The 21,941-nt window shown below is 37.0% G+C and overlaps 1 protein-coding gene across 4 annotated transcripts in view; it reads left to right on the forward strand.

The window, feature by feature from the left end:
- Positions 1 to 435: 435 nt before the first annotated feature.
- Positions 436 to 21,941, forward strand: part of Msr1 (macrophage scavenger receptor 1) — a 57,336-nt gene continuing 35,830 nt past the window's right edge. For 3 of the 4 annotated variants that reach the window (XM_050147275.1, XM_050147278.1, XM_050147279.1), the window contains exons 1-5: positions 436 to 586; positions 8,011 to 8,116; positions 10,102 to 10,215; positions 19,251 to 19,660; positions 21,609 to 21,795. In XM_050147275.1, coding sequence (XP_050003232.1) covers positions 488 to 586; positions 8,011 to 8,116; positions 10,102 to 10,215; positions 19,251 to 19,660; positions 21,609 to 21,795 — 916 coding nt within the window. In that variant the 5' untranslated portion in view covers positions 436 to 487. Of the gene's footprint in view, positions 587 to 3,324; positions 3,482 to 8,010; positions 8,117 to 10,101; positions 10,216 to 19,250; positions 19,661 to 21,608; positions 21,796 to 21,941 lie in introns of those variants that run through there. The other variant, XM_050147277.1, reaches the window with a different exon arrangement.

Consider the following 21,941-nt stretch of genomic DNA (forward strand, 5'->3'; position numbering starts at 1 on the left):
AAAAAAATTATATTAAAAAAAAGAACAATATAAAAAACAATTGAATTTATGTATATCTGGTTGTTATTTTACCTCTACAGTTTTAGGGATTCACAAACATCATAGATAAGTTTTCCTGAAGGCAGATTATATCTCTAAAGTATTCCTAATATTTCATCCTTTTATTTATAAATTACATGGCCTTCCATCTTAATAATTACATGAAGTATGTAATTTCTAAAGGTTTCCCTTCAGTTCATTCTTTCACTTGGTTATAAATGCTGCGGTATTTATTTGAACTTAGAATATCTGTAATATTCAAGGGAGCTTATAGTGTGCATTCTAACTTCCCCTTTTCTTTTTACAATATCCTGTGAGGAAAGGGGAATGAGTTATCTGACAAATTTAGATTTTGCAAACTTGTGCATGGATGAGACGGCTATTGAAACACGTTTCAAGGAAAGATTTTCAACACACAACTGTGTCATTTCCTTTCCTTGTGAGCCAGATGCTGAAATACTATGTGATAAAAATTTTAGGTTTCAATTGTAAAGAGAGGGAAGCAGATAAATCACTGCGGTCTTCTTTTCCAGCAATGACAAAAGAGGTATATTTTAATTTATTTTTTCTGAACTTACTTCTATTGATGGTGTGAGTCTAGTCTGTGTACATGTGAGTATGTGAGGGGAGAGAGAAAGAGAGATGGTAAAAAAAAGAGAGTGCTGATTAGTAATTTCTAGCAGAACTCTTCTTCTATCACTAATAGTTTGGTTTTGTTGTTTAGCAGGTAAGGTAATAGTAAAAATTCTTGCCAAGGTTTTCATTAATGAAAACACAATAAATATGCCTGAAACAAACTACTTTATAGTCAGCTTAGCAAGTAACTCTGTGTTTTGCTAAAATGTTGGCTTTATTCAAAGTATGTTTAATAAATTGGTTTGTTCCTTTCTCTTCACGTGACATGTGTGGTTTTAACCAGATGGTTGTGTTAATCTTGACTTGTTCATAGAGTGATATTGTCTGAGTCTCTTCCGTAGATAGTTTTTGAATTGCATATGGGGAAGGGATACAAAGAATAAAATACAATTACTATGACATGAGCATCCTACATAGAATAAAATTGATATAGGTAACTACTGTATGAAGAGGAGGGGCTCTTACTTTAAAAGGAGAAAGAACTACAAGAAATAAATTCATGGAGATGTTACAAGTTAGAGTGATATTGATTGATGGGTAAGACTTACACAGCAGAAAAGTGGGCTGGTGTTATCACTGGCCATGTGGAACTGGGGCAGAATAGTCACCGAGCTGAAATGATGAATGTTTAGGGTAGTAGCTGAGAGCTCACATTGTATAAGTACACTATCTGCTTGTTTCAAGTCCACCACTTCACTTCCAACTATATAACACTGAGTAAGTACCTACACCATTTAGGTGTTACTGTCCTAAGGTGCAAAATAGAGAAAATCTGATTCTATAGTTCACAGAGCTGCTTTTAAGGTAAAATAAGTAAGTCTAATATGGTAATATAGAATTGCAAAGCAATGCTGAGTCATATATTGGTATATTATTCTGCATACCAGGCAAGCTTAAAATGATTTTTGCCTTTGTAGTATTCCTTTACATATATATATATATATATTATAAAAATACATTTTTATAATTCAAAATTGTTAAAATATGTGCTTGATTTCTTAAATATCACTTACCTAAAATATGGCATATTCTCTTTTCCACTTGTCATGCTTGTTAATGCTCTTCTTTATCTTTCTGTTTTTATTTTTTGAGAATTTTATAAAATGTATCTTCATCACACGTTTTTAGTCACTTTCTGCTATTAGATTCAAATGTTGATGCTCTTTCTATTTCAAAGGATAATTATCACGACCATCAGGCACATATATGGTTCAGTTGCTAACAGAAATTTTTATACACTCATCTCTTCAGCATGGAAACAATGTTTGCCCAAATATACTGATTTTAAAAAATGATGCAAATTGTCGACTACATATATATATATATATATATATATATATATATATATGTATAATAACCTTGTATATAAACAAGGTTATTATTTTAAAAGATTAAGGTCAATGACACTGAAGCAATTTGCCCCAATGTTAAGAATTTTGCTGTAAGAAGGTCACAGCAAATATATGTAGAGATTTATCTTAGAAAAAAATGATGCATAGTAAATATGAAAAGAGAGTGGCAGGAAGCATAGTCACAACTCTGTGATCTAGTTACTTAGAATGTCAAGGCAGTCAGACAACAAGCTCTAGGCATGCTTGAGCTACAATGTGAGTTCAAGGCCAGTCTGGGCAATTTAGTGAGATCTTGTCTCAAAATTAAAAGTAAGAGAGTGTTGGGGGTATAGTTCACCTGTGACACCCTTTGATGGGCAGACATTTGTTTGCAAGTCCAGTGCTAGCACAAGAACAACAGCAACGGAAACAAATAGTTAATAGATGACATACACAAATCCCTTACTTAGTTACATATGGGTTTAAGAAAGTGCCCCTGTATTGTTCAAACAATGGATATGAACAGACAATACCTAAGGGGTACAGTAATTAAGAAATGATTGAGTGGAAATATCTCTTCTACAACAATTATAAACATGAAAACAAACATGTCTTAAAATAACACCACTCTTGTTAATATCTAAGCAAGTCTATGGTGATGAATTCAATTTATAATCTCCTCATTTACATATTGCTCAAACATATATGGTATTATACCATCTTTCTAAACAATAGTAGATACCAGGAAATTCGCAGTAGTTTTCACTTAGTCTAGTGGTTCAACAAAAGAATATCAAAAGAATAAATCCAACTGACCACAATAGCTTTGACATCAAAGTTTATATTAGAAAAATCATGTGCTCCAGAAATGTCGGGGGGTGGGGGTGATGAGTAATTATCTATAGAAATAGATTCTCATGTTTGGTTAAATATCATGTAGTTCATTATTTTAAATTTAAAAAAGAAAATCAAAGAAGGAGGAAAACATGATTTTTAAGGGAAATGTGTTACACCCATCAATATACACACTACAGTGCTCACTGTGTAAATCCAGACATACGCTCAAAGACTAAAGTTACCTGTGACGACTGATGGCAGTTTACTGTATCAAAATGACAGGATGGTAGAAGTTGACTTCTGCCTCAGGCTTCCATGGCCCTCATTGTTTTAATGATAAAATGGAAAGCAAAAATGAAGACTGTGGTTCGTGTGAACCACGGAGTTCTTTCCTATGGCTTTCCTGTTGCTACTTCCATGAACTTTTGACCCTTTATAAAAAGCTGACACGGTAGAGAAGTGTTTTGCTTCTCATGAGAACACTCTGTGCATAGATTGTTCAAGTGCAAAGAATTCCCCGATCCTTTATCAGTGCAGCTGGGTGTGGCGGGAAAAGCCACTGGATGTGAAGTTGTTTGGTGTTTGGAAAGTGCACTTAGCATCGCATGACAATGCTGACAAGGAAGGACTCGACTTGGGTATGTGCTCTAACATTTACAAAATTTTCATAGTAATAATCAGAAGAAAGTTGAAATAATTCAGTCAATTTAATAATAAATTTCTTTGAGACGAGATGGGATGCACTGGTGATATCTTTTGCATTAGGGAACTAAAGCAGAAATTTTAAATTTTGCATTTAAGAAATATGAACTTTCCTTGTGGTACAAGCCAATCTAGGAAGCCCAATCATTCTGGAAAATATTTTTTTTAATTTATGTATGTAAGTTTTCATTTTGTTTTGTTTTATCTTTATCTTCATTTTATGGCTCTGGGGATCAAACACAGATCCTTGCATCTGAAATGCAAGCACTGAGGTCATCAGGGGAGCAAATAGGGAGAGCCAAAAGGATAAGAGCTGGGTCTGGCACACTCACTGTGCAGGTACGGGGAAAAACACAATAGCACACCTGTAATTGCAGCGTTTAGGAGTCTGAGGGAGGAAGAGTGTGTGTTAAGGTTAGACTGGCTGACCTCGTAACACACTGTCTCAAAGCAAAATCATACAGAAAATAACCGAAGGTTTGTCTGTATTTGAAAGTACAGGATCGTTTTTGCTTACTTGTCCACTAATCAAGCTTGTTTGTAACTTTGTTTCTCAGGTTTTTTTTTTTTTTTTTTTTTTCCAAATGAAGCTTTCTCTATATGCCTGTTTCTCTTCCCTCCAACACACTCTAAAGGGCTAAAACTATAGGGAGTAAATTGAGAGAAATCGCACAACATGTGAGGAATTTTTGTTGCTGTGGTTGCTCATGAAGATGTTTTTGTCACGAATACGAATGTTTATTAAAGGCGTCCCAGCAGTGGATTGCTGAGAGCAGATGTTGCCCACAGTGATGGAATGGCTACATCTATGTTCAGAGCTGATGTTCATAATGCTCATAGAACTGTGGGGGTCGAGGAAAATACTGTGTTTGAAAAAAAATACAAAGATGAGGACGGGGAGTGTTAGAAGTTGCTAGCTTCCCAGCCACACTGCTACCATCTTTGAGATCATCTGCACCTACTTGTTAGCGTCTGTCACCACTGAGCCTGTGGGCTGCTGACATCCTCTCGTCACAGTGTGAATGAGGGAGTGGGAAGGCTCACTGGACAGTAACCAGAGTATCTGGCCCCTCTTCCAGCCATTTGCATGTAACTAACCAAGTGGGGTTATGAACTCAGGAATGGTCTGAGGGCTACATGTAGGCTCGTAATTAGTATGGAAAGGAGGCTTCATCTATGCAAAGACGTGAAAGAAATCATCCATAGACTCGCCAGAGGAGCTGCACTGAAGTCCGCCATGTTTCTATAAAAACCCATCAGCCATGCACTTTAAGTAAGCCCAGTAAACTCATCGTTTCCCAGGGTGAGCTGTGATGCTCTGGAATCATATTGTCATTTATCACTAGAATCTAAAAGGCAGAAATAGACTTTGTTCCTATATCTCCCACGAGAAACTTCAGCAGCTGGGAATAACACTGCAAGAGAATCCGAGATTCGGTGATTTAAAAACTATTATTGATGGTGAGAGGGTAAAACCTAGCTTAGATAAACATCCTGCCAAACTAATCTCCCACACCTACATCACCCTGGCCTAAAGCTAGTAACACGTCCCTGCAAATGTCAGTAGGATGTGTTTTCAGGATGATGTCCTGTGTCCTGGATTTACTTTTGCCCAGGAATTTATAATTCAGTCTGGAATGACGGAAATCTCAGTTTTTCTAGATTTTTTTTTTTTTTTTTTTTTTTTGGTTTTTCGAGACAGGGTTTCTCTGTGGCTTTGGAGCTTGTCCTGGAACTAGCTCTGCAGACCAGGCTGGTCTTGAACTCACAGAGATCCACCTGCCTCTGCCTCCCGAGTGCTGAGATTAAAGGCGTGTGCCACCATCGCCCGGCTGTCAGTAGGATGTGGATGAAACCAGTGGCCAGTTGTGACTCACAAGAATCAAAGGATAGCAGACAAGGACCAGAACAGAGGCAGTTTGTGTTCCTAAGCCCTAAGAGGCAAGTTTACTTCTGGATCCAAAAGACAACAAAATATATATACTTAAAAAGGAATATGACTCTAGTACAATTTTATTCAAAGTATTTCAGTCTGGCTTCATCTTCCTCATGTTAGTGTTCTAGCTTGTGGAGAGGCTGAGTCAAAGCTAGGAAATATACACCTTGGTTTTGATGGAAGCTCAGGCTGCCTAAACTAGAAGATAAGCCTGCCTCTGATTGTCAATCAGGATATGAATTTTCAAGGCGTGACAGGATGTTTCCTATAAGAGGACAAATACTAAAAAATAAAAAAGAGAATTGAAATACTAAGTTCTTGTGGAGCCTGTTACATTAATACAGGGTCAAGGATGGTACTGAGGGACCCTAGAATTAAAGTAAAAAGCCCACAGAATCTGGATCACAAACAAAAATTGTGAAGAATTTCCGTATGCAAAAGAACTCACCCCTGGTTTTCTAAATTCCACCTCACTTAGCAAGCAAAGACAAATGCATGGGATTAAGTCTTAGAATGTATAACACAGTTATCCACTCACCACTTATAAAGGATCCAGGTTGCCTTAAACTCTGGCAACACAATGTTGGAGAAAACTGGACACGGATCTGCCAGCTTACATTCTAGAAGTATGTTTCAGGTACAAGTGTCTTCATCTTTGTTCATAAACATTCCTCCATAGACAATAGAGTGAATGGCCTGCAATGTTTCCATTACATTGAGGGGAAAATGAATTCAGGATATTTCAAGAGGTATGCTAGAGCCTTCTCTACTAATTTGGAGAAGGACCAGTGACAACGAGTAACAAAATGATTTCAGTAACAGTGAGCAAACATTTTTCCATCCAGTTTTTTACCACCTGGCCTCTGTATCTGTTCTTGTCTCCAAGTTCCTGCCCTGTCTGAGTTTCTGTCTTGACTTTCTTTGGCAAATGAACAGCAATATGAAAGTATAAATCAAATAAACCCTTTCCTCTCCAACTTTCTTTTGGTCATGGTGTTTTATTACAGCAATAGAAAACCTAATTAAGATATTTTGTATAATTGGAAGTAAGAATGAGACCTGTTACGTGCTTGGTAAGTGTTTCACCACTGAGCTAATCTTGGTCACAATTAAATTTATAAATGTAAATATAAAAGTGTACATTTTAGTGAGTACTATGTTGTAATTTATATGCATTGTGTCGAAGTAAAATAATGTTAAATATTTCCTTTTAGTGAAAACTTTCAGGATTATTTTTGCTATCTTTTGAATGTGCAGTGCAATGCTGACATAAGTGTCACCTCAATGTGCAATCCCAGGCCAGACTTTTGCTCCTCTCACTATGACTTGCAAATTATTGACCCTCTCCACTCACATATCAGGAAGTCTGTCATGGTGGCCCACTTAGCTCCATATTAAGACATTCAAGGACTTTGATAACTGACAACTGCCACTAGAGATAAAGGGTATATATTGTTCAGTAGAATGGTGATTGAATTAAAATGATACAAGAACAGACTTATGTTGTGTAATGTAAACCTACAAAGAAAGAGAGAAGAGTTGGGGAGAAAGAGGAGAGAAAAAGAAAAGAGAAGGAGGACCAGGGGGAGGAAATGAGGGAGAGGGCGCCAATTAGAAGGGAATGGAAGAAAACTTACCTCTTCCTGTGCGTTTAAATCTAATTACTTGACTTTATCTTTCTAAACAGATAAGCAGATGCCCTGGCAAGGAAGTCTGGCTCACTAAGCTGTGTGTAACGAATCAGTCCAGAAAGTCACAGGAAATATTTGTCCCAAAACACGAGGCTATTTGTTCTAAGGGAAATCATTTGTTTTCTCTTTAGCTAGTTATTTTTCTGCCAGTTGAATCTTTTTGTCCTTAGAAAAGTAAGTCTACTCCTCTTCACACGCAAAGACCACATGCCTGTAAACACAGATGCCTTTCCACAGAGAACAGCACAGCGAGTCCTCAAGAATCAGACCTCTTCCGTCTGTTTTTCATGTGTTTGTAACTTACGTGTGAGTGCATGTTTGTGTGCATGTGAGTGCATGTATGGAGGTAGTGAAGGTAAACACGTGTGCCTGTACGTGTGTGTCCCTGTATGTGGAAATCAAGGGTCAACGCTGGATATTGCCTCCTGCTTCTTTGCACCATTTATTTTGTGACAGGATCCCTTACTCTCTCTGAGACTCATCAGTGGGTTGCACAGACTGGTCCTCATAGTGCTGGAGATCCTCCTGTCTCCAGATCGGATCACTAGGACTGTACCATGTCTAGCTTTTTGGGGGATGATAGGCATCCAAATTCAGGTAATCATGCTTGATCAGCAGGCACTTTATTGGCAACTATCCACACAGCCCTATAAATTTGATTTTTTTAATACTTCAGTGAAAAGTCAAGAGAAAGATTAATCTCGTGCTTTATACGGCATGTGTATTTAATTATACTTTTGCTTGCTAAAATTGAATATTAATTATAAATAACTTAAAACACCATGAGAAACCTCAGCAATTTCATATGGGATTCGTGTATTCTGTGTGTGTTTAATAGATCATAGAGCAACAGAGGCTCTTCCCTGATGAACCAGAGGAAGCTGATAGCTACTCAGAATCTGTGAAGTTTGATGCTCGCTCAATGACAACATTGCTTCCTCCCAGTAAGTAGAAAATGACAGTGGCACAGGTCCTGGGTTGAGTGGATTAAATAAGTGTAGATTTGTTTGTTTGTTTGTTTTGTCACAGTTCTCTGTCCCAGAAGTCTTAAATCAAGGTATCCAAATTAACAAAGGTCATTTAAAGGCCATGCCTCTTTCTAGTGGTTTCTGGCAATTCTTGGTAGTCCTGGCTTTTGGGTGCATCATTGCACTTCCGCTTCTTGCTTCTGAGAGTTCGTTTTCCTGTGTATGTTCTTTTCTCTTCTTGTAAAGATCCAGTCATCAGACTAGTTATCACACCACAAGACACCATTTACACTTGGCTACATCTGCAGTGACCCTACTTCATTAACATCGTCTTCATAGTTATCTAGAGCTAGCATTTCTGCCTATCTTTTGGGGAGATAAAAATTCCACTTACAATTGATCAATCAGATTGGGACAGGAACACAAAAGAATCAAAGCTCACCAGCTTCTGCTCAGGCTTGAGGTGACAGAACCGCAAGTTTTATCCATCCACTAACCCTTGATGTCCATATCTGAGGAGATGGGTGAAAAGAGAAGCATTGCAGAGAGATTTCAGGTAAAGGAAACAGCGGGCAAAACTCATGAGTTTACACACGCGAATTCAAATCACATGTGGTAATTGACACCTGGAATTCCTGTGTGGGAGAGGAAGTCACAGGAAAATCCCTGTGGCTTCTGGGGCAGTCCATCTAATTAAATCTGTAGTTTCCAGGTTCAGTGAGAGAACTTGTCTCCAAAATAAAGTGGAAGGGACAGAGTGATTGCTCCACGTCTAAGAGCACTTGCTCATTCAAAGGACCTGGCTTTGGTGCCTAGCATGCACGTGGCATCTCATAACCATTGCGACTCCAGTTCCAGATAAACTGATCCCTGACCTCCTTATGCGTCAGACGCACACAAGGTGCATAAATGTGATTCCCATTTAGTCAGCCTGAAATACAGACAGTTTCAACTTGCTTTTACAATGGGTTGTTCTTTTCATTTCCATTCTTTACCTTTTTTTCTTGACTGTATCTTTTAAAATGTTCATTTCTTTCCCTTTCCATGTCTCACAAAGTGGAATTGAACAGAGCTGAACAAAGTGGTGCACATCTATAATTCCCGAACTTAGGAGGTAGAGACAGGAGAATCATGAGTTAAAGGCTGTTTTCTGCCGCAGAGTGAGTGTGGTGCTAGCCTGGGCTATATAAAACTCTCTTAGGGAGATACTGAGGAGGTCGCTTATTCAGTCAAGTGCTGGCCGTGCAAGCAGAGAGACTTGAACTTGGATCTTCAGAACCTGTGTAGAAAGCAGAGGGTGGCAGAGCACTCTTCTGAACACAGCACTAGGGAGGCAAATACAGGCAGATCCCTGAAGCTCCTTGGTCAGCAGTCTAGACAAACCAAGAAAATATAGGTTCCGTGAGAGGTCCTCTCTCAAAGGGGAAGAGTGACAAACAATAGAGGAGGACATCTAAGTACTAACCATGAGCCTCCAAAGAAATCCTGACGTACACAGGCAGTCATACACATACATGAACATACACATACTTCCTACACAATAAATATGGAGAGAATTTACCATTTTCCCTCTGTATCAGCATAGTCCCACTGTAATCCATATCCCTTTATAAAAATTCCTGTTCTATGTGAAAGTACGTCAAAGGGAAAAGTATAGTTAGTACATTCTCATATATCCAGAGGATGGGTTTCATTGATGCATTCTGAACTTTTATCAAAATGTGACTCACTTTTTATCCATTTAACGTAATTGTGTGTTATAGTTCACTCATGTGAGATGTACAAATAGGAGATCATGTACAGTCATGCTCCCTCACTTGTACAATAAGCACTTCATCTGCTAAACCTTACATCCAGCACCAGTTACGAAGACTTTAATTAAGGGTTTTTTGTTTTGTTTTATTTTTTGTGTTTTAATAATAGACTGGGGTTTTGCTCTATTCTCTTTTGCTCTGTTTTAGATCCTAAGAATGGCTCTTCCCCTCAGGAGAAGCTGAAGTCCTTCAAAACTGCCTTAGTTGCTCTCTACCTTCTTGTGTTTGCAGTTCTGATACCACTCATTGGGATAGTAGCAGGTACGGTATCCTAGAATCTTGAAACTTTGTTTGTGTGCTCATTGTGAAAGCAGAACCTATAACAGTTTTGTATGATGGATTCATAAAGAAACTCCATATGCAAAGCATTCCTCGATTTCGGCAGATGCAATTAAAATAGATTCCGTAATGTAAGTAGAAGGTTCTTTTAATTTTATAAATGAAATATAAAAGAGTAAAATAAAAATATTGACATGAAGAGAGCTCAGTTTACATCTGTTCTGCTCTCTTTCTTCTCCCTTGTCTCCAAATTCTTCTCAAAACCATTATCTATTATTCTTTGTTACTGTGATATGGATATGTGTATATCTGAGTTCTTGGGATGGAAAACATATGAGTGCACTCATTTCTACAGATGACTCAGTTTTCACCGAAAGCCATGTATTCAGGATTAGGGCCTTGTGAGATTTCCTCCATCTATACTTAAAAGTCAATTGGTGGTGTTATTTTTCAGGTCTTGTTCAGGTGATCACAGTGTTACCATTTCATGAGTGCCAGTCCATGTCATACATATAATACATCATCTGTTGGTAAACAACCTGGTCCTCTTCCTCTCACAGACTCTCTGTCCCCTCTTCTGTGATGCTCGCTGGACCTTGGATGTACAGGTTGTATTATAGGTGTATCAATTTGGGATAGGTATACCAGGCAGTTGTTCTGGCCATTTTGGCAAGTTGGGGATTTCTGTAGTGATCTCAGTCTATTGAGGGGCACTTCTCTGAAGAGCGGTGATGAGCTGTGGGAGTTACACTCATCCATGGGCATAGATAATTATTTAGAAGGCAGTTAGAACTTTGATTGTAGTAGGGATGTGGCTCTTGTATGCCCTCTAGGCTAGGTTTACAGTACTGTTCAATATGAGCAGGGGAAAGCATTTTCACCCCAAGTTGCAAAATTTCATTTAAACTGTGCGTGACTGTGTGTGCAGATATGCATGTTTATAATTTTAAGCAATCATAAAATACTGTATGGGGTGCATCTTCACTTGTTTAGAGTGTTGTTAGCTTCTTTCAGAGTTTTACATATATCATGTACATGTACTGGTAGACATGACAGATTAGATTCTCTTCTTGCTTTTGTAAATCTAATGAATTTGAATTTTACACTGCTATTGCTCATTACTGTTACATATAAATGTAATTGAATTTTTATATTAAACTTTCTGTAATTTTTTAAAAAGAAAGTGCAGTGATAAGGTTTAGACTATTTCAAAAGTAGAATATACTCAATAGTTCGTAACACTTCTAGTGTTGGACTGAAGCACTCCTGAAATTCCAATTACTGCATAATAGAAATGCACCCTAAAAAAGAATGAAGTCAGCCATGGTTCTTTTGTGTGTCTCCAGTGTCTTCTAAAGTATGTTTAAAGAATCTAATATTCTGTTTCTGAGGTATGTGTCAATGTGAAAGCAAGTATGGTCATTTACCCTAACAATGTCTACCCCAGAAAAACATGCCTGATTGCTTTTCAGAAATTTTATACATCAAATGCAAAAATCAGATGGTAATATCACATTTTAAAAACATTACTGTTGCAGGGGAAATGGCCTGCTTGTTTGTCCTGGCTGCCTGGCTAGCTTATCCCCCCCCCCCCGTAAAAAAACACACACACAGAAACTGTGTTAATTAGAACACTGTTTGACCCATTAGTTCTAACTTCTTATTGACTAACTCTTACATCACAGCATAACCCATTTCTATTAATCTGTATATTGCCACATGGCAGTGGCTTACCGACAAAGATAATAACCAGCATCTGTCTCAGGTGGAGGATCCATGGTCTTTCTCCTACTCCACCTTTTTTACTCCCAGTATTCAGTTCTGTCTTCACCACCTACCTAAGTTCTGCCCTATCAACTAGGCCAAGATAGTTTCTTTATTCACTAACCAATGAAAGCAACACACAAACAGAAGGAACTCCTACACCATATGACAATATCTAATTATTGTATTTAATGTTCCATTATTTAAGTAGTTTTTAACAATTACACAGCAACATCCATTGGGATTTTTTAAAATAGGATTTGTGACTTGGGTTCCCTGTGGTGTTCTCTAGGCATGTATTTCTCTAAGAAGTTTGTTTATATGTTATATGAAATATTTTCAAATAATATTCTTTATCCCGGGCTGGCTCTTCTAACTTGCTATGTACCTAAGAACGACCTTGAGCACAGATTTTCCTGCCGCTACCTCTGAGTACCGAGTTTACAACATCAACACATTCAGTTCACCTGGTGCTGGAATCAGGGTGACCTACATACTAGGAAGGCAGTCTATCAACTGAGCTACCTCCCCAAACAGCCTGATTTTCAAATTCGCTGGTCTTGTCGTTGTTCTTTTCTCATGACACCCACACACATATTTGCTATATGCAACATCAAGAGAAAAGCTTAGGAAAAGTTCATTTGAATCTGCATTCTAATCTCGCTAAGAAAATACTCCTAAATGCAAAATGAAACTTTTGAGAGAGTATTTCAAAACAGATTCAAAATTTTCCTCAGAAAGAAAAGCTAAGGAAATCAACAGCAATTGTAAAAGTAGCTATCATTTAATCATTTTACATCATTTACTATGCCCAAGCATTGGGCTCTAAACTTTCAGCATGTTATTTTAATACGTCTTTACAATTACCCTTTCAGCAGACACTATAATTACCTTCATTATCCGCCCCAGAAAACTGAAACTCCTCGGTAATGGAGAACGTGCTCCCATCTCTGACTTTTGTGTCCTAACCTCTCTTGTCTACTGGCTCCCGTTGTAATTTGGTTATTATAATAAAACATGATTGTCCAGAAAAAACAACATGGAAATAGAATTGTCATGATGTTAGCCAAAAGAATATTCCTACAAAAACCCATAAGCAAATAAGCAAAAAAAAAGCAACAAAAAACCAGCTCCTGTTTTAGCCATAAAAAGCAGAGAAAACAAATATCCAAATATAACAACCAAAGCAAACAGCAAACAAATGGTAGCTATGGAATGAAGAGAACTGAAGTTTCCAGTAATGTAGATTCTTCACAAATAAAATCATTTCCATGTTGTCCATGTGGACATGCTTATCTGAAGTGTGAATACAAAGTTGAATGACATTCCCTTGTCTGGTGTCACCAAATTTACACCAGGTAGAATTTGAGCAAATTCCATCTCATTGTACAAAGCACAGTCTACAAAGCTATCTCAAGGACTGAGTGCTCTGATAGGCCGTTACCCAAGAAAACAGAAGCCTAAAAAGTATCCAGGCCTGTAATCAAGTTCAAAGTTTTTGAGTCATTAACAAATATTACCAAGTCAAACATTTGTTCTGGAATATATATTAATTGATCTGTGGTTTTCTGTTTCTTAAAATTACAGTAGGAACCTGTTGACACATATAAGGCATAGAATATTCTAATCATGTAAATTAATACCAGTACCAAATTCACCAGAATTTTAAGCAGAACTCATTGTGATTATCATGTACCAATAATAGGTAAATTAGTGAACTTGTATCTCTTAGTACCAGATCATAATATCTTTCAAAGAAAAGTTAAAATATGTTGTATAGACACATGTGATATCAGTTGTTCACAAATGCAGAATGTCGAAAGCACTGGTGCAACTCATGAATTAATAGTTGAAGCAGAATGATGGACATAAAGCTATTCAAATTTGAAGTAACACATGCGTGAAAAGTTGTTTGTTTTCTTCATGGCCTACTATATGTGATAGCTTTCTTAAAGAATGTGACGCTTTCCTGACGGAAAATAACAGCATACAACTGGAGCAGTGCAAAAGATCTGTTCTAGAATGAATTGCATGAATTGCTGTTTTATGTTTTAAAGAATATAAATTGTAGATAGACAAAGGTATTGTTAACACGAGAGAGTAAATCTGATCTGGATAATCAAATACCACCAGCTCCCTAGGTATTTGCAGATGAGTAAAAGTTTGACTTCTTTTGCGTAAAATAGAGATGTTACATAACACCATCTCTCCAGAAACAAGCGAAAAGAAATACACTTTAGAATATAAGAACTCTCACCTTCTCTTTCGATTTTATTTCTGAGATTATAACATAATTTTACATTTAACATTTCTACCATACCTTTCCTTTCTTCAAACCATCTCATATCCTCCCTACTCTTCTAAAATTAATGCCCTGTTTTCACTATTGTTATTGCTTGCATATGTATATATGTGCATAGGTATATAGTCCTAAAATATAACCTGATTACTTTGCATACTGTTACTTGTATGGATGGTTTCAGCATTGGCTGATTGACAATGTACCTCCTATTGGTGTGTTCTTCTATGGGGAAGACCACCTCTCCTACTCCCAGCTTTCTCAGTTGCCTAAAGTTCTTTGGGTAAAGTTGTGGCCTCATGAGTTTTTTTCTGTCCACGTTGGTATGTCCTTTGGCCATGTCCTTGTGGCATTCTTTATATATTTGTATTATAAGGGGGTAATCCCTACTTTACATTTTTCTTACCTATTTAATTTGCTTAGAAAGTGTCTAACTTTTCTATTGATGTGATAAGACACCATGAGCAAGGCAACTTATAAAAAAACATTAATTTGAACCTTACAGTTACTGTAACTCTAACGATTAGAGTCCATAACCATCCTGGCAAAGAGCATGGGAGGAAGGAGGCAGGCATGGCTCTAAGAGCTCGCAGCTTGAGATACAACCACGAGCAAGAAAGAGGAAACTAGAATAGACCAAGACTTTAGAAACTTCAAGTCATGCCTCATAGATGTTCTTCTTCTACACAATCACACTCTCTAATATTTCCTAAGCAGTAAAACCAACTGTGGAATCAAAACATTAAATATATGAGTGCTTGGAACCCAGTCTCATTAAGACCACCACAGCTAGTTATTGCTGTAGTCTAGATTCTAAGGTTCACATGCATGCCTGACAAGTACCATAAAGCCCCTTGATCCAGCACTCAAGCGAACTATTTTTAAATAAAGTAAAGCTGAAGTTAGTTTTATTTATTATTGAGGAGACAAGAAAAACTATGTTTTTAAAATAAATAAACAAAGCCTTTATTATCAACTAATGACTATGCTGTCAAATTAAAATCATAGTTGATGCAACCTTTAACAACATCTGACCTCCCCTTTCTATGCTGAGAAAAAAATACTATTTTACTCTGTGAAATAAATCTTGTTTTCAAAGAAAAGTTCTATGATGAAGCAAATAGGACATAGATTTTGTAAAATAAAGCGCAAACTGCTGTGTTTACAGACACTACTCCCTACAGGAATGTTTTTATATTATACAACATATTAATATATTTAGTATAATTTATTAATTGATTACTTTTACTTAAGTAACATATTTATACTATACATAGTTAATATATCATTATAATGGAATTCATCAATATTAAGGATTTAGATATAAGATGATACTTTAATCCTGAAGCATCAAATGCTTATTAATATTAGGAAATGATCTATACACTTTTTATATACTTATTTGTTGTTGATAGTAGTACTAACATTCTATTTGCACAGATGGTAAAATGAAAGCTTGAACACTAGTAACTAGTCCAATGTCGCTGCTCATAAACACAGTCTTAAATGTTAATCCAGTATATACCACTCAAAAATTTTGTGTCGCAGTTAAAATCAGCAAGTCCAAATCTGTAGCTAAAGAGTGGGGAAGTCTATGTGTCTCAGTAGTATATAAGGTTTGTGGGAGTCAAAAATGAAGAGTATTCATGCAGGCTTTAAAAGGAGGATATGCAGGGATAGTTCAGAAATGAGTTGACATTTGAAAGGTTTCCAAGAGGTTGAGATTGAGAACTCAAAGAGACTTTTAGAGAAGGAGATTCAAGTGAGAAAGCTTTTGTGGATAAAGATATATTTTCACTTGTGAGAAGTCTAGTATATGACCAGAGGGTAGAGAGATTGCGGGGAAAGAACAAGGAATGAAGGATACAATAAGAGGATGGAATACAGGATCCAATCACTGAGTGCTGTCATGGCATGAATGCCAGTTTTAGGGAGATGTTAACATCAATAATAGGAGAAGGGTAGAGCAGTTTCAGTTACCCAAAAATAAAATGAAAACATGTGAAGTAAATTTCAGGAGTACACACTGAGATATATGGGTGACATTTTCAACACATTGGCATCTTTTGTTCAATGGGCTGTAATTAAGTCATTTTACCAAACATCTAAGTAGATTCTGATTTTTTCTGTATGACTGTGTATGTGAATATGAGATTTGTGATGTCCCTGAAAAAAAAATTTTGTGTCGTAACTGCTGACTAAATGAAGCAATGTTCACCATGGGACAATTTTGAAACAGTTTTTTTAAATGTTGTTGATTTAAGTTTATTATTGTTAGGGACAAAATGCCTTCCCAGTCGGTTTATTTTGTTTAATTTTGGGACTGTGTTTTAATAGCAACACTTCTCCCTTCCCTTTCCCACCTCCAAACCTTCCCATATACCCATCCCTGAGTTTCTTCCAAACTTCTGACTTCCTTTTTATCAGTTGTTCTTTCTCACATACGTGCATTCGTATATACATGTGTATTCCCGAACATAACCTGTTGAGTCCATGTGCTACTGAGGATTATGTTTCTAAGTCTGACCATTTGGTAATGGGCAACTAATTGTCGTGTTCTTCCTTGGGCAGGGGCACTTCTCCTGATCCTAGCTTTACTTAGTGGCCTGGAGTTTTTTTGTGCAAGGTTGAGACTTGTGGGGTGTTCCCTATGCAGTTTTGTTATGTTCACTAATATTGTCTTTGTGACATTCTTTATCTTGCTATATTTTCAGGGAATAATCTTTAGTTCTAAATTTTATTATTTATTTATTTATTTATTTATTTATTTATTTATTTATTTATTTATTTAATGTGCTTGCTTAGTGTCCTCTTTGTTCGGCTCCCATTTGGACAGCCATGTGGGTGAGACTTTATAGCTTCATCTTCTGATGTTACTAGGAGACACAGTTTCACAGAAGTCCATGATCTTCTGGCTCTTTCAGTCTTCATGTGCCCTCTTGGTGATGTTCCTTGAACCTTAAGTGTGAGAGCATTTTGTAGATTCATTGCTTGAGACCAAGCTTTCCAATGGATTTTTATTGATGGTTTTGTGTAGTTATCTCTGTCTGTTCCAAAGAAAAGTTTTCTTGATGAGGCATACACTTTTATTGCCAGTTCACAATTGATAGTTCACACCAGAAGTGCTCTATAGGTAAAGCATTAAATTGATTAAGTTTTACATAAAAATTTGCTTCTCAGTTTGAATTTAATAAATATGATTATCTGTAGCAAGCAAACATACTTTATGTCTAATTTTTTATTATTTTATAAATAATAGCAATCAAAATTTCCACTTCCTGCCCTCCTCCCACTTCCATCCCAAACCCCACACACCCTCTCCCCACCCCCTCCAATCCTGAGAGAGGGCAATGTCCCCTGCCCTGTGGGAAGTCCAAGGCTCTCCCCTCTCCATCCAGGCTTAGGAAGGTATGCATCCAAATAGAATAGGATCCCAAAAAACCAGTACATGCAGTAAAGACAAATCCCAGTGCCATTATCATTGGCTTCTCAGTCTGCCCTAATTGTCAGCCACATTCAGAGGCTCCTTTTTGATCCCATGGTCATTCAGTCTTAGTCCAGCTGGATTTGGTGAGCTCCCATTAGCTCAGGCACACTCTCTCAGTGGGTGGACCTCATGGTCCTGACTTCCTTGGTCATTTTCTCCCTCCTTCTGCTCTTCAACTGGACCTTGAGAGCTCAGTCCAGTGCTCTGACGTGGGTCTCTGTCTCTTTTTCCATCCATCGCCAGATGAAGGTTCTATGGTGATATTCAAGATAGTCATTAGTCTGACTACGGGATAAGGCCAGTTCAGGTTTGAATTTTTCATGTAAATGGATGGAAAAAGAAAACACTAACCTGAGTGAGATAACCGAGACCCAAAAATATGAATATAGTATGTACTCACTCATTAGTAGATTCTAGCCATAAACAAAGGACATTGAGCCTATAGTTCATGATCCTAAAGAAGCTAAGTAATAAGGTGAACCCAAAGAAAAACATATGTAGATCCTCCTGGAAATTGGAAGCAGACAAGATCCCCAGTCAAAAGTTGAGGGCATGGTGGTGGGGGTGGGCTGGGGGGAAGGGGAGAGGATGAGAGACAGGGGAAAAGGGGACGGTTTGGGGAGAGCTTGGGGGAGTGGGATGATTGAGATGGAGGAAGGACAGATATGTAAACAGAGAAGGAGATATCTTAATTGAGGGAGTTATTTTGGGGTTGGCATGAGGCTTGGCTCTGGAGGGGATCTCAGGAGTCCACGGGGATGACCCCAGCTAGGACACTGGGCAGTGGAGGAGAGGGTGCGTGAACTGGGCTGTATGTCTAATTTATTGATTAAGAAATTCAGAATGACTGACATGCAATAATTGTGTTTCTTGTTGTAGACCACATCAAAACACCATTGATATATTATTATATTCAATAAGCTAATTTCACACAGAAATATAAAGTGCCTTTAAATAAAAACCACAGTAACACTTATTGTTAATATAAATAATAATCAATTAGCGACATTTCTTTCTATGAGAGTAAAGGCTGCAAGAATTCAGATAAGACATTCTTTCATGTATAATCCACTTTGCAATGGAATAGAATTTCCATGGCTATCAGCTGCCAGTGATAAGTTTTACATATTTAGTCTACTCCGTCTCAGCCACTGTTGTAAGTGATAGTACTTTAAATACCTCCCAAGGTTCCCATGCTCCCAATTTACTCAGGAGATCTTTTCTTTTTCTACTTTCCATGTGGATTAGATCTATGTATGTCTCTCGTAGTGTCCTCATTGTTATTTAAGTTCTCCAAGATTTTGATTTGTAGGCTGGTTTTCTTTGCTTTATGTTTCAAAAATACATTCTTGATTTAGGATAGCATTCAACATACTGTAATGGAATGTAGTGCAGAGACATAGAAAGTAGTGATGAGCCCAAATTGATATAGGCTATGATTTGATTTGTTTTTGTTTAAATATTCAGCTCAGCTTATCAATAGGGGAATGAAGAATTGCTTTGTTGGTTCAATGAACACAAGTGATACTTCTCAAAGTCTGATTGGAGAAGAAGACACCAGGAAAGCTGAAATGAGATTTCCAGCCTTCATGGAACACATGAAGGACTTGGAGGAGAGAATCCAAAGAATTTCAGACTTAAAAGACAACCTCATGGACACAGAACGCTTCCAGAATTTCAGTATGGCAACTGACCAAAGACTTAATGATGTTCTGCTGCAGTTAAGTTCCTTGATTTCATCAGTCCAGGAACATGGGAACTCACTAGATGAAATCTCCAAATCCTTGCTGAGTCTCAATACCACACTGCTTGATGTCCAGCTCCATACAGAAACACTGAACCGCAAAGTCAATGAGTCTACCGTGAAGCAACAGGAGGTAAGCATTTCAGAATACAATAGCGTAGTTCACTCTAGAACAAAATTCATACAGATTCTGTTTTCTTAGGCAATTCAGAAAGCAGGAGGAACAAAAATTTTCTATTTCACCTACTGATGTAGACACTTCTGACAATCTAATAAGAGATCTTCATAGATGTAATTGGGACCTTTTCCAGACCCCTAAAAAGAGAGAATATTATTTTTCAATGGATCTAGGTTATGAAGTTGTTTTTATACTATAAATACCACTTATTATCTTGTTAGACTACACCACTTATAAGATTTAGATTACCTGAGCATGTCTGGGAAGGTAAATACATGTATTGTGAATTCTATGAATAATCTAATTATCTTTACATCAAAGTAATATGCATGTTATTTACATAGATACCTTATGAAGCAGAATTTTTAGATAATTTATTTTTCTGTTTCTAGAAGATACACTTAAGGTTTTTTTTGCACTGGTAACTAAAATTAAAATTTGAAAATATAAATATATTTAAACATGAGTTCTTAATAGGATAACAGTGTATACTTACAATCACCATAAGATTCAATATGCATTGTTTTCTATTCCTATTTGAGCTCTCACAGGGAGGGCTTCAGGAGAGGAAAGAGGGGGAAGACATTGAAGTTAAATTACAATCTCAAAAATTGAGATTCAACAACAAAAGAACACTCCTGATGAAGCTATTTTCCAGATAATAAATTATCGCTCAGTGGTAGAATGATAACAAAACAGACATAGGGCCCTAGGCTCAGCCCAGCACTGCAAAAGAAGCAAGCAGACATAACAGTATTACAGCAGCAAAGGCTCTTGTAATTTTATTTTTGAGATCATAATTTAATTACAAAACTCCCTTACTTCCCTCCCTCCAAGAACCTATACATTTCCCAATTCTCATTCAAATCCATGACCCCCTTTTTCAGTTAATTGTTATTTTATTCATATGTGCATATGTATGTACGTGTGTGTTCCTAAATATAACCTATTCAGTCTGTATCACGCTACCTGCATGTATATTTTCAGACTTACCATTTGGCTCTGGACAACCAATTGGTGTGCTCTTCCTTGGGGAGGGCCACTGCTCCTGCTCCCATTTCCTCAGTCACCTATAGTTCTATGTGTAGGGTTGAAGCCTTATTCGCTCCTGTGCTCTTCTATGTCCTGTTTAGCACGTTCCTTGGTCAGCCAACATTTGAATATGTGTATGATAGCTAATAAATGTCTGAAATCTCCGCACTGAAAAGGTAGAAGAAGAGAATCAGGAGTTGAAGTTAGCTAAATAACACATTTAAGGCCAAGTGTTACATGAGATAATATCTCAAAGAAATATGAAGAAGAAAAGAGCTGTACACACTGTGTATATGTGCATGGATGTATGCATCTACACATGGTCTACTTATAACTGATGAAAATACAAAAGTATCAAGAGAAGAGGCAATAAAAACTGAGAGTAAAATGTTATGAAAATGCAACTTGGACATCTTACTAAATATGAAACTCTGTTCTTATTGTCATTATCACTGAGAATCACATTAAACTTCAGTTATTGCTATGAAACAATATCATAAAATAAGAATGTTTAACCCCCAAATGAACTGTGAAGGAATTTCACTTTGAATAAATTAAAACCCCTATGATAAGTGCTATTTTTAATTCTCAATATTTGAGATTTGCTTATTTGGGAGTAGAAGCATTCTTAGATGTATAGGCAACTGATTTTGTTTGTTCTGACTAGGGATCTTAGTGAACCATTTAGTTTAAAGAAGAAATGCTATTCAGCCAGAGACCTGCAATTTTGAATACTCATTTCCTTATTCTTATCTTATAACACTTGCCCAATGTTATGTGACTTTACAACATTCAAATTTCCAAACTCTGTTCACTTATATATTTCCTAATTGCATGTAACAAAGGTTGCAATGCTCACTGTGTGTTTTAGGACATCAATAAGTTAGAGGAACGTGTGCGCAAAGCATCAGCAGAAATCCAGTCTGTGAAACAAGAACAAGAACATGTGGAACAGGAAGTAAAACAGGAAATGAAAGTTTTGAATAACATCACTAATGACCTCAGACTGAAGGACTGGGAACACTCACAGACATTGAAAAATATCACCTTAATTCAAGGTGAGACATCTTGTCCCTAAAAATGAGACGTTAAAATATATCTTTATATGCAGACCTTTGGTATTTGAAATCCTGTCGTCTAAAGGAAATGATTTTTGAGGATGCAGTTACTACAGACAGTTACTATGCAGAGAAGAACAGTTAAT

Source organism: Alexandromys fortis, unplaced genomic scaffold, assembly GCF_014885135.2.
Source record: "Alexandromys fortis isolate MF-2015 unplaced genomic scaffold, M_Fortis_MF-2015_v1.1 scaffold_32, whole genome shotgun sequence".
Classification (NCBI taxonomy): domain Eukaryota; kingdom Metazoa; phylum Chordata; class Mammalia; order Rodentia; family Cricetidae; genus Alexandromys; species Alexandromys fortis.